Raw genomic sequence first — 13214 nt, forward strand, 5'->3', positions numbered from 1 at the left:
TGACTGGAAAAAAATATAGTGACTGTAAAAAAGATAATTATAGTTTAGGCTTTCACATTTTTGTAAAAATGCCGGTAACCAGTACATTTAAAAAAGAAATCAAGTATCAAGTTCAGAACTCCAACTAGACAATTAACACGATATGACGGTTCTGTAAAACTGTACTTAGTATTACAGGAAAGCAAAAGAATAAGCGCTGTATAACACTCCGCTGTGAATTACACCACTAATTTACGAGTACGAATTGCGATAAACTTTTGTAAACATTGTTGGAATATTACCTAAGCCTTAAATTCAATTGCAAAATGTCTATGCTTTACATTCTCTAACCAGTGCAGTTTACAGAACTACAATATCTAATTTTAGGGCACGATTGCGAATTCGTAAACTACAGCTTTCTTTTTTCTAATTACCTTACGAAACTTTTTGCAGGATTGTTTCGGTTCCAAATCGAAATTGGGCTTGCTTGAGTCACTAGAACAAAAATTTCTCTCTAGAGTAGAACTTCCCTCAAATCGGCCGAGCTGTCGCCTCTAAATGCGTTTCTGCGCATTACATTTATTTGAATAGTGAAATTGGAGTTGGCTTCATCCTAACCCCGCCGTGTTACACGTCATCTACCCGGATGTCTACCTCGACGATGCGTGCCCCTCGTGCGGGGTCACGGCGACACTCGCACATGTGCTCTGGGTGTTCAGAAACGCTCCGCTTGACTCTACCACCGACAAGTGGAAGACCCTACGAAGCCCGCTCCTACGAGGCCAGCAATGGCCCTCCAGCAGGCTGGCGCAGCGGCCGCCAGGTACCGCCTGTCGGTCCCTGCGTGAGAGACACCCACTGCGCGCTGAAGTGCGCCCTGCAGGACCTTTATGAAAGTTTGCCCAATCCAATCTCGCCACAGTTCGCGCCGTTTGCAACGTGCCGCTCGAGACAGATTGTCCAGGCCAGCCAATATATATCGAAATGAAAACACATATATTGTTGCGCTCAAATTTCGCATTAGGAAGTGTCGTAATCGTCGGTGATCTTTTTTACCTTCCATATACCACACGCTATATTGCTTGTACAAAATTAATTTGGCCCTTCGTGATTGTCTCCTACAGGTGATATGCATGCTCTTATGTCGTCGTAAGCTTTTGCAGCGAAGATATCTATGGCTAGGATCTGCAAGGAAATGTGTTCCCCAGCCCCGCCCCCTCAGGTGTTCACAAAAGCAAATCATCATGTGGCCCGATCGCGGTGACAGTGCAGAAAGGGTCCAAGCTCTATGGCACGCCCTTGTGGACTAGGGGGCCTGCAAGGCGCCCTCGACCTACCCTCGTCACACGTGGGACCCAAAGAGGTCCCAGGCAAAATGATAAGAACATATTTTTTTTGAAAAACAAAAGTGTTTTTTTTTTCCAAAATGAATGTTAAAAAATTTCGGCGCCAACCGCGGAAACGCGCTAGCGGCACTGCTTGCGCATTTATCGTCGTCTTCCATAACTGGCTCCATTGTGAAAAATAATACCATCATCAGCAATGGCTCGAGCGTCGTCGTCTTCCAGGACTGGCTCAGTTGCCGCTCAGCATTCCAGCGTAGAATTGTCAACCGTCTCGCGGCCAAAGTCACCACGGCCATCGACTTCATCAAGAGGGCGTCACACAGAACAGCAGGCATAAAGGAAGAAAGTCTCATCTGGCTAGTGGAATCCTTCGCTATAAGCCACATTACATACGTTGCTGCTTTCCACAACTGGAGGCAGTGCGAGCGAAATAAGATCAATGCGCTCACACGCAAAGCGTACAAGGCTGCACTCGGACTTCTCGACTGCACAAGCACCGACGAGTTCCTGGCCCTGGCAGTGCATAACGCACTGGAGAAAATCGGGACCGCTGAGAGGACCGCTCAGCTCGCGCGGCTATCGGGAACAAACACGGGCAGACAAGTGCTGCGTGACCTAGGCCTGGGGTCAAAGGAAAGGGGACCCGAAAATACAGAAATGCCTGTACCGTACGCCATTAGCAGACGGCTACGGGTATGTCCGGTGCCAAGAGACATGAACCCTGAGTTCCACAAAGAGCGGCGGGCGGCGAGGGCCAAGGCGCTCATTGACCTCCATGCCAAAGACAGGGGTGCCGTGTTTGTGGACGCGGCAGAGTATCCACATGACAGAAAGGCATTCGCCGCTGCAGTCGTCGCGGCATCGACCGGCGCAACGAGAACAGCGGCGAGTGTGCGGACTCGAGGGGTGCATCCAGCCGAGGAGTAGGCCATTGCCCTGGCCATCGCCGACCCCGAGTGCACGACTGTGCTTTGTGATTCTAGGACGGCAGTGCGAAATTACGCCAGAGCAAGTGTGTGTAGTGAAGCCGCGCGTGTGTTGCGTGCGGTCGATCTCGCGTGTGAAAATCGGTGTGTAGTGATAAAATGGTTTCCGGTCCACATGGGCAGTGATGTGTCGGCTCGCAGCAATGCAAACCACAACGAGACGGCTAATGCGGCGGCGCGAGGACTAACCAACCGTGCCGCTGCTACTGCGTTCGACCGGTCGTGGTGGTGGGAAACCAAAGACAAAATGACATCCCACAACGACATTGTGAAGTGGTACAGACTAGAGATGCCGCCACCTCATCCGGGCTTGACCCGTAAGGAAGGGGTTCTATATCGACAACTTCAAACGGGGTCGTTATTCACCCCGGTGCTGATGAGGCACGTGTGTCCAAGTGTTTATATAACTGACCTGTGTTGTGTGTGCCAAAAGGAAAGAGCCACTGCAGCTCACATCCTTTGGGACTGCACTAAAGATCCGCACGAAGCTGCAACGATAGCAACGATCCCGCCGCGGCTCGAGGCCGCAACAGGGTGCTATGATCAGGATGTCCAAGCCCAGGGCGTCCAGCAGATCACGGCGGCCCTCGAAAGGCAACGACCAAGCGAAACCGGAGGGAGGCTGCCACCCCAAAAGAGGGGCAGGTGCGGTCGACCAAAGGAAGCAGTCCGACCGCGGCCGAAGTAGAGGCGCCACACGCCGCGAAGTCGTCATGGCCGCGTCACGGTTACGCCTCCCTAACAGCGGAAGGCTAACAGTTCTGCAGGCATCCATAACAAAGTTTCTTCACTCACTCACTCACTTGTGTCGTAATTGGGAGGCCGCGTTTACGGGGATATGAGTCATTGCTTAAGAGTGTATGAGCCCTTCATTGTCTTACGTGACGGACACATTGAATAACAAATGTGATACGCGTGTATGTGCCTACCTAGGTAACCATGATGACCACAGGTTAGGAAAATAAATACGTTCCTGCCGCTGTTCAACCATTATAGCAAAAACACAATATAGAACTTCATATAGCTGTTGAGCAATACAGCTTTGCTGTTCTTCAACCTTCGCATAGTGGAAGTGCTCCGATGTTTTCATTTTCGCTCCACTACACTTCTGAAGACGCTAGTAAACCTGCTTCACATAGCAGGCGTTTTACACCTTATACCCATAGCTTGTTGTTAGTTAATTTGAATTGTTCCTACCTAAACTATTTAGTGTAACATAAACTAAAAGTCTTAACGTATTTGTCAGATGATGCAATAATTCGAATATATTGAGAAAAAGGCAGTTTCTTGCTTTTACAAAAGAAACAAACTTTATTGCTTGAGGTTAACTATATGGGCCGTAAGTAAACAACACTATGCTTCAAGGGCAGAACATTTTGCGAGAAAATATCATCAATGTAAATCTCACCGCAAAAGAAAGATCACGACTATCAGCACTCAATGAGAGAATCAATAAGATTTTCTATAAACAGTTCATTACAGACATAGTTCACAACACAGCGTGCAGCCGAAGAACTAACAAAACGAGATAATTGCAAGACCAGCAATCCCCTATATCCTACGTATATGGAACCCTATGTGGCTAAGGTTGGTCCTGCTCAGCATTATGGACGTGCTGGTATATCCTGCAGATAATTTCGATCTCGTCGATCACCGCGTTGGTGATCATGTCGACGAACGCAAGCAAGATGACGGCGATGAGGCAGCTGCCGCCGATGATCATCACGTGCTCCTTGACGTAACGATGCATGGCGTCTGGGCAGTTGCCGATGTGGACGATGAACCAGGCGTCGTAATCGGACATGTTGAGCACGTTGCGGCCGCAGTTCAGGCTCACCGCTCCTAGGCTGGTGGACTTGCAACACGAGTACGGCACCGAACAGCGTTCCTGGCTCGGATTCGTCAGGTTGCAGTAGAAATAGCTGCGAATGTTCGTTGGTTGAATAGCTGATTGACTCTCTTCTATTGCGGCATTTTCTTCGAGAGTGTACGCAAACACTAATTAGCCCCAAAGCCATATACTAGAAATAAATATGCAGGGTGTCCCAGCTAACTTCAGCCAGAGCTTAAATATATACAAATGCCGCGTTGCTGGACAGAACAAAGGTAATGTTTGCCGTCGCTTGGAGATACTCAAAGAATTTTTTTCATTCCGCCTAATGAAATAATTAGTTTTAATTAATTAATTATTTATTAACGCCTCAAATATTATAATTATATGAAACATGTCAATCAGACAATTATAGAGCGACATGAAAAACTCCCTATACAGCTTTCTGTTCCTCAGTACGTGCTTCATTAAAGAGTTTTTCCGAGCGCATCTGGCTGGTTCGGAAGAGCTCGCTGTTTTTCCGAGTGGAGTTGGCCAGGAGACGTTGCGCAAGTTTGATCCTGCAGCTGAAACATGCCGACACCCTCCAGTACAGAGATCACGAAAATAACACATTTTAAACGATAACAGATACGTGCCTGCGTCAACGTTTGCTGTAGCGCGATACGTTCCAGCCAAATGACGATCTTCTAATAGTTTCTTTTTTTTTTAGTTACAAAGCACCCTCTATTTTTGTGTAGAGTTTATTTGATTAATCCAACGAATACAAATGGCGCGGCAAAGCAGAGGGCGGAGGAAAATAACGGAAGCTAGCGCTTGGTCAGGTATTTCAATCAGTGTAGCTTTTGCTTCATGTTCTCTAACCAAACCATCTATATCTATGTTAGCGTCTTCCCAGCCGAAACCACATGCAGGCAAGCAAATGAGCAACTGATCGTACAAATTTCTTTCACAATATTTGAGGAGCGCACAGAAAGATTTCGTGACATAGAAAGCAATTTGACAGGCCGAAAAACGTGTCCACAAATATATATATATATATATAAGCACAAAATTTGTTTTTCCTGCAGGCTCTTTGGCCTCGACACCTACAGTCTTCGTCAAAAAACTTGAACCCGCTGTGAACGGCCGGAGAGCAGCTGCGCTGCGCGCGCCGTTGCTTGCTTGCGCCGAGGATAAAGAGAGCGAGGGAAGCGTGTCTCTTCCTCTCCAGCGTCGTTTTATAAGGGCGCTCGTGAAAAACTAGTGCGGCGAGTGCGGCGCGAACGCGACGGTAGCGAAGCGGAAGCCACCCGACCGGAAAGCATGCCGTTTGCAGCGTATGCTGGATGAGCGAGCGGCGGTCCCTGGCGACCGCTGTCAAACGCGATACGCTCAAATTTCGAAATTCTCAGTATCGTAATCATCAGTTCATGTTTTTCGGAACCAAATTAAAGGAACAATGCCATGAATAGTCGTGCGCATAATCCAGCACGGGCACTTTGCGAGGATCGTAACTAAGATTTGATTTAGCAGCTGATTTCTATATTAAATTATGTGCCACAATGGCATCTCGTATTTGTCATCATGAATGTCACAAGTAGCTAATTCATAGAGAAAGAAATTTCAACAAGAGCGGACACTCCCATAGAGCCCAGCGGCCGAATTGACTGAAGCAAACCAAGCGGATGGTATTAACTTCTTCCGGTTGCGGTTTTGGGAGCGCATGTTTTGAACACCAATTGGTACACGCCGCGCCGGCTCCGCTGCTCGGCGCGGCATTCATTTATTTATTTTTTTCGCTTCTGCTGAACCCCGCGTGGCCTTGGCGTGGAATCGTTTCATTATTCAGTAGAAATGATTGCGAACGACTTTCTGCGCCGAATCTGTCAGGTGCGATTTCATAAAGAAAACAAAAGACGTCTTCTGAAATGATGAAATGTTTATTTAGCTTTATATAAATGCTCATTCCCGGGTTCTTCTGCATTCATCCAAAGTTGTGGCACCGGGCAAACAGCAGTCGTTACCGTACGAAGCTCCAGGGATGTCATCAGCTGAAAGAAAGTAAATTACAAGCACGTATCATTTTGGTATATTGACCTAACAGGAGTATTGCGTGTAGACACGAAACGTTCGTAAGTGATGAATGAGCGGCATTACAGATAAATTCACTTTTACGTACACTTTGCAGCAAGGACTATTCCCAAACAATGCCATAAAATGTGAAGAAAACATCCGATTTTCAAGCATCCCTCCTTTCCCGGGCATTATTTACTGCACTTTAAGAGCACAAGTACACGGGTGACTGCGTGTTTCCAAAACAACTTCGCCTCAGTCGACGCGATGGTACGCCAAGTACACAGAGGTAACTACAACACAGGCTTAGCCAGACCATGTTACACGCTCGCAGGATGCCTTCTAGTCGCAGTCAAGACAGATTCGTGGGTGCAAAGCCTGTTTTCTGTCGATTAGAATACATAAATGTCCAAGTCTTGAGCTCCTCCGTGTTATCTTTCACGCGTCCTGCCGGCGCAAGCAACACTCCCGTGTTATCACTCTCGGCAGTCGCTCGTCGCGTTTTCGACAAGCGTGAGTACCGAAATAAGGTATATGTTGTTGCAGGGCTATAAAATGCGTCACAAACTTGTCCCACTAAAATTCAGTACACGCAAAACTAACTCACTATGGCTGGCTTGCTTTTTTGCTAACAACTTCACAACCTCAGGCCCGACGAGCATGCCTCAAAATATCCCAAAAAGTTACCAAATAGATTACAATACCTTTTCGGGTCAGAGAATGCGTCACGAGCTTCTACCACTAAGATTCAGTACATGCAAAAATAACTGAGGCACACAGCCGAGCTTCTTTTCACTAACTGCAACACTACGTCGAGCGCGGCCACTGTGCTTGAAAAGTACCCCAAAATGTAGCGAAATTAGTTACAATAATGTCTTGGGTCAGAGAAAGCGCCAAACTTGTCCCGGTAACATTCAGTAGACGCGAAACTGCGTCACACGGCCAAGGTGCTTTTCGTCACAAAGCCAGGTGCGGCGAGCGTGCCCCAAAACTACCGAAATAAGTTTTAATTATGCTTGGTCTCATACAAAGCGTTGCAAACATCTCCCAGCATGAATAATTAACTCAAATCAACGGCGTCACTATATAGGTTCACTTTTGTGCAGTAAGCCTAAATGTGCCTTGAAGTGCGTCGCAGACTATCAAACAAAATTCCTCACCTTGTTGAAGTCCAGTAGTGCAGCTGGGCCGAAATGCAGACGGAACACAAAAGAACGCCGGGAGCCCAAAAAAAACGGGCTACATCCAAAAAAAGAAGGGTCGCCGAGCACGTGAGCTTCACATGCGCAGCCGGCCTCGCTCACTCCTGCGGCTTGTCTGGCGCATGAAGTATGCACGCGCGTCTGGCGTGCCGCTAGCTTGTTGTAGGCAATGCAACAAAAATAAGTCACAAAGTAGTTCACTTACACGCAAAACTTTTTTACTTTTAGTGGGAAAGAATAAAAAAAATAATACGTTGTCTGCAAGTTTATTTCACATTCTTTTTTTCTGATGCTCGCGTTAATTAACGGATGGAGTTGAAACTACGCGTGACGTGTTTGCTGTTGCCAGATTTTGTAGAGTGTCCCCTCTTGTTGAATTTCTTTCTCTAAGGCGAGATTGACCGACCAAGCGCCGGCTAAGCAGCTGCTAAACCCTCGCCTAGTCACGTGGTGCACAGCGGCGAGGCTCGAGCGAGCGCCGCTGCGACGCCTCTCCACAGCGAATCACTTGACGTGACGTCACGGCTTGATGTCACGCGCGCCGTGACTGACCTTTTGAGTTTTATCTCGAGGAGTAGAACTCCCGCTCTCTCTGCTCGTTGGAACACCAGCGTTCACTCGTCTAAACGTTTGTTTCATTTATGCGTACATACGGCGACACGCACGGTTGTCGTTTTCTCTTTTACGACTATGAATTCTTCACACATCTAGGATTACGAACAGAAGCGCAGAGATGTTCCATGGGCTGAACCGAATGAACGCTGATTATCATTTGTCCTTCCCCGTCCTTCGGTGTCTGATCTGGGGCCTTGCCTTTGCACATTGAAACCCTTACTTCTATTATTGCGGCGACCGTTTATCCCTCGCCATTTGTTTAATGTCATCGCTAAGCCTAAAACAAGAGGTGCCTGCATGCTTTGGAACTTTCTCGAGTAGTAAATTTGGCTTTATATGCTATGTTGACACAGAATCTTGCGTTATCAGATTTAAGGCGCGACGCGAATAATGATGTACTTTCTTGAAACCAGGCGGGCAACAGCAATTACGCCGGAACCTTCAACGAGTCATGTATAAATAGCCGACGCGCTTCACCTGCAGATCACATATCGACGATCGACGCATGTGCTCGTCAGTATCTTTCTGCCTAAGTGCAATTTGTTTCTCTAGGCACAGGTTTGACGACTAAAGAGTTAGTTTTGCGACTCGCCGTTCTGGGGTAGCGGTCTAATCCCTCACCATCATGACAACGTGGCAGTGTTAGCTTTCATTCTATAAAATTTAGCTTGATAACGATTACATAAGATGTTCATCATAAATATAAATTTTTATGTACCGGGAAATGCATGGAACTTGCTAAAGCACATTTTCGCCATCAGTTTTTGTGAAAATTAGCACAAATTGAAACTCAACTGTTCTTGTGCCCATCAGCTGTCTTCAGGTTTGAGAAATAGATTTTTAGTGGCGACTTATGACCGATTGTTTCTAAGATCTGTAATTTTGTATGTCTCTTTCCGAGACATGCGGAAAGATTGAGAAAATTATTTCGTTCTAGCATGAAGATTTCATTCAAGAGCTTGGTCATCACATATAAAAAAATGCTCATTACAGATGCTCCATTTTATTGGTGATGCATTATATAATGAAGATAAATAAGATATATGCTACAAATTAATGCGTTGGGTTCACGGCGTCCACGTGCAAGAAAGAATGTGAATTAACAGCATTGAAACAGAGCGATATGGCAAATTTTCGATCAAACCTGCTAGTGCGCCTCATACGATATCGTTGTTTTGCATTTCGCAATGTAATAAAGAGACCTGGGACATTGTTTTTGGTTTGCAAATGACTGAATTTACATTTATATCTTGTAGTCAATAATCGTAACGTTAAAAACTTGCGTCTCTATATAGAGAACCCATGATTGAAAGGGATATATGTATACAAGCACGTGCAACAGCGATCAAGCCAACGTAAGCGCCATGTTTGGCGCTAGCTTCATGACGTAGTTCGCATGATGTTGCTACGGTTGTGAGAACGCCTGCCTCACAACCGAAATCGAAAACCCGTTACGTTGAATCACACTCAGAGAAACCGATTTCTCTTTGTGCTCATGAACTTTTTTCTGACCATCTGATGAATGACACTAGGGGATGGCTTGTGTCTCGTCCGCAGAAAGTCGATCGCTATTCAAAGCAGTCCGTTCATGGTCGTCAACCCTAAGCGCTGTGTACTGTACTCAGTGAGAGCCTAAGCAATCCGTTGGGGCCCCGCCCTCACAAATGCACTGCGTATGCCACGTGCACCTCTACCACGCTGCGAAAGGGCTTTCGCAAGAATATGGGATTTCCAGAAGCACAGAGCTTCCTGCAAACGTTTCTGGAAAGGACCTTGGCGCTAGTGCACTAACTTCGGAGCATTGCGAGCTAACTGATTTCACCGAAACATTTCGTCATAATTGCCACAATAACACATATGTGCACAGATTATCTCGCTGTGGTAAAAAACTGCGAAAGTTTTGAAAGTTACACATATAACCTATATTAAGTAAAGTCTCAAGAACGCTTGAAGGCACAAGTGTGCAAAGATTAGACAAATGCAAGTACTAACCATCATTCCTATCGTAGCCGAATTATCGCAGTACCAGGGGCCCTATAACGTAAAACTATTCCAATATGTTTCTATTCCAATTTCCTGACGTCAAATTTGCGTAACCACCGATGCAAGCACCAGGCGGTCACCCGCAGGGTTGTCTGAACAGACCAATCAAACGCTCTCCTCGTTCATAGGAGGCCACTTTTGTTTGCTTGAAAAACGAATAACATTCCCTACACTGAGCGGCTTGTGGTATCTAATTGGCTGACAAGAGGCGAGGAGAACGCTAAAGTGGAGAGGGATTCACTGGGGCAGAGCTAGTGCACTGAAAATCGATAACCAGATGAAGAGGGTGGTGCCGACGTCCGCATGGTCGGCATCACGGCGGCATGCAACGGAAGCTTAAGAATGACGCTAAAACTGACCCTCAGCAAAGAAGACTTGGCAGAATGAGGTAGTAAACGTGCCGAAAGTGCTTGAAAACGTTACACGGTCACGCAAGATGTTTTATTATACGCAAATACACCCATGCTCTCCGGCAGGTGCGAGTAGCCAGCGTCTCAGCGATCGGCGACAGCCATCTTTTATTCCATTCGGAACGGGGCAGCCTGCGGCTATTCCGAAAAAAAATGCAGTTTTGTTCGGCATATTAATGCATCTTTATCGCGTATACGTCACATTGACGCGATGAATTTGTGTGGTTTTGTGACGTCGTGTGACATGCAGGTGAAGTGGGTGCAGCCCGAAAACTTTTTACCAATAGCCGAGGGCTAATGGCGAAAAGGGGTCGAATCAGAAATAACTGTTTTTATTTTTTCTATCAAATCATGCGTAATCAGTGTGTACACATCATATCAGATGGGGAGGTATTGCGGTTTTCGCGACGTCGCGTGACAGATAGGTGAAGTGGGGGTGGTCGAAAAAAGTTTTTGACCAATCGCGGAGGGCTCATAGCAGAATTGGAATAGAAATGTTTGGAATAGTTTTACGTTATAGCGCCCAGGGTTCGTTTTTAGTAATTTTCGTAGCATACATTATGCCAAATTAGCCTCCGCAGTTACTTCACAGAAATTAGCGGGCGCAGTTTGCTGACGTATAAATGCAAGTTATGAATGAGTTAGGCAGAGGCCTGCCACAGTATATTGATGACATCACCAACTATAGTTGGATCTCTGAAGTCACGTGCTGGGCATATGCGGGCCGGCGAGGACTAGTGTGTCAGCCAACTATAGTTCCGACGGGAGCATAATAACTGGGGAACGGCCCAAAGGTCAGCTTCACATCTGATCTCTTGTAATTACGTAAACTTCTCAGGCTCTTTTGGGATCCCGAGCATTTTTAATGGCCTTCGGTACGCACATGTTCATGTCCCAGTCCCGGAAGCTCTTGCTGCTCATTCCGCAGCAACGCAACTGGCGCTGCAAGGCGTCTACAACGTTTTCCGTGTCCACGGTGTCGCGGTAGTGGATCACCAGTGACTCGGACAGCGTGTCCTTGATCACCTTCTTGACGCTTCCTGCGGAGAGCATGTCGAACACGTCGATATCTTAGCCTTTCGTACCAACGTCGGTGCAAAATAAGTGGCTTATCAGCAGGACATTCTCTGCATCCTAGAGCCTCCTACAAAAATTACTACAGTTAGCGCCGAGGCAGTTCAGCTGCCATTGAAATAGTGTGCGCTAAGTATCTACGCAAATCGAAAATCATTGCGACTTGTTGCATATATGCTGCAATGCCTCGTTCAAAATGATCCACTTCCGAAGCAACAAAGTCGGTTGAAGTGAAAAGGAAGAATGTTATACAAAGTGACATACTTGTCATCGTTTGAGTTTAGGTTAGGTTCGTTTAGGTCATCGTTTGAGTTTAGGTAGTTTGAGGTTAGGTTATGCTACGTTAGGTTTGCTAACGTGTGCATATACCGCCAAGTTCCATGCAGCAATTTTTGTAGACATCTCCATGAGATTGACCCTGGCACTCACGACTGCGACGATATTTTTTGTTTGTTTTTGTGTTTTCGCTCCCTTCCTGTAGAAGTAGCGCAGACGCACAGATAGCTTTATCAATCTGGCTTTCACGGGAGCCCACCAGTTGTTTGCGCTACTGCTGGCTATTTGTACGCTGCAGGCGACATGCGCACAAAGCGGCGGCACCCTTTGACATCATCTCATTGGCGGAGCATGTGGCTCTTCTGTAATTGGTGTTTGCTTTCTTCGAATTTCGATCTTCTTTCGCAGCGTAACCAACGGCTACGTATTCATGAATCTGATCGGCAGGACAGGGTCGAATCAAAAGAGGGGCTCAAACAACCCGAATCCGCCGTAGCAGGGTACTGCCGAGCCGAGATGACAGGTCGAGATGTTTGCGGCAACCTGTGATGAGGGTACCAATAAGGATACTGCTTCGGCCTGCGAACCACCGACCCGACCCATCCGTGGTTACGTACGCGCTTCATATAGGTCGGTGAACCTATCGCGCACAGTGCAGACTGGCTCTGTCCGATTCGGCCACAGCTACGCCCTACCACCTATCGTTTACATGAGCGCGGCAGGCAACTCTCAGCTTGTGAAACAAACTCACCCCTTTTTTTCTCGGGCTCACGCAAAAGCCCTCTGTATGATACTCTGCAGAAGCGATCGTCAGTGCGTGGATAATTTGCGGTGCTTGTTTGTTTATAATGCCCAGACCTTGACTGTCTTGACTGGCTTCCACCTAAACCTTACGTTTTTTTTTCTAGATTTAGAGTTTCAGTCGCTTCTGCAATGTGTTACCTGCCCAGCTCCATTTTATTCTCTTGATGTGAACTATGATATCGGCTGTCCCCGTTTACTTTGTGATCCACACAGCTATCTTCCTGCCTGTTAACGTTACGCCTAACATTTGCCGCTCTCTCTCTCTCTTTGCGCGGTTCTTACCCTGTCTCGAGTTCCTTTGTTAGCGTCCATGTTTCTGCCCCATATGTTAACAACGGTAGAAGGCAATGATTGTGTACTTTTCTCTTTAGCGTCTGTGGCAAGATTACAGGAAAGATTTAGTAATGCCTCGCATGTGCCCTGTAACCCACTTTTATTTTTCTGTGAATTTCTTTTACATGATGAGAGTCCCTTATGAGTAATTGACTTGAATAAACGTACTCCAGCACAGACTCTGGAATCTGATAAGCGACTCAAGAGTAATGACTGTGAATTTAATTTTGGTGCCCATGCTTCAATTCGCATGGCTGAAT

General features: G+C 46.7%; 1 protein-coding gene across 1 annotated transcript in view; it reads right to left on the reverse strand.

Moving 5' to 3' along the window:
• Positions 1-3893: 3893 nt before the first annotated feature.
• The window catches only part of LOC142570565 (tetraspanin-33-like), a 45295-nt gene continuing 35974 nt past the window's right edge, over positions 3894-13214 (reverse strand). Inside the window, exons 2-3 of the mRNA XM_075678936.1 lie at positions 11351-11507; positions 3894-4233 (exon numbers count right to left, since the gene is read on the reverse strand). Of these exons, the coding sequence (XP_075535051.1) occupies positions 3894-4233; positions 11351-11507 (497 nt within the window). The remainder of the gene's footprint in view (positions 4234-11350; positions 11508-13214) is intronic.

Source organism: Dermacentor variabilis, chromosome 2 (assembly GCF_050947875.1).
Source record: "Dermacentor variabilis isolate Ectoservices chromosome 2, ASM5094787v1, whole genome shotgun sequence".
Classification (NCBI taxonomy): domain Eukaryota; kingdom Metazoa; phylum Arthropoda; class Arachnida; order Ixodida; family Ixodidae; genus Dermacentor; species Dermacentor variabilis.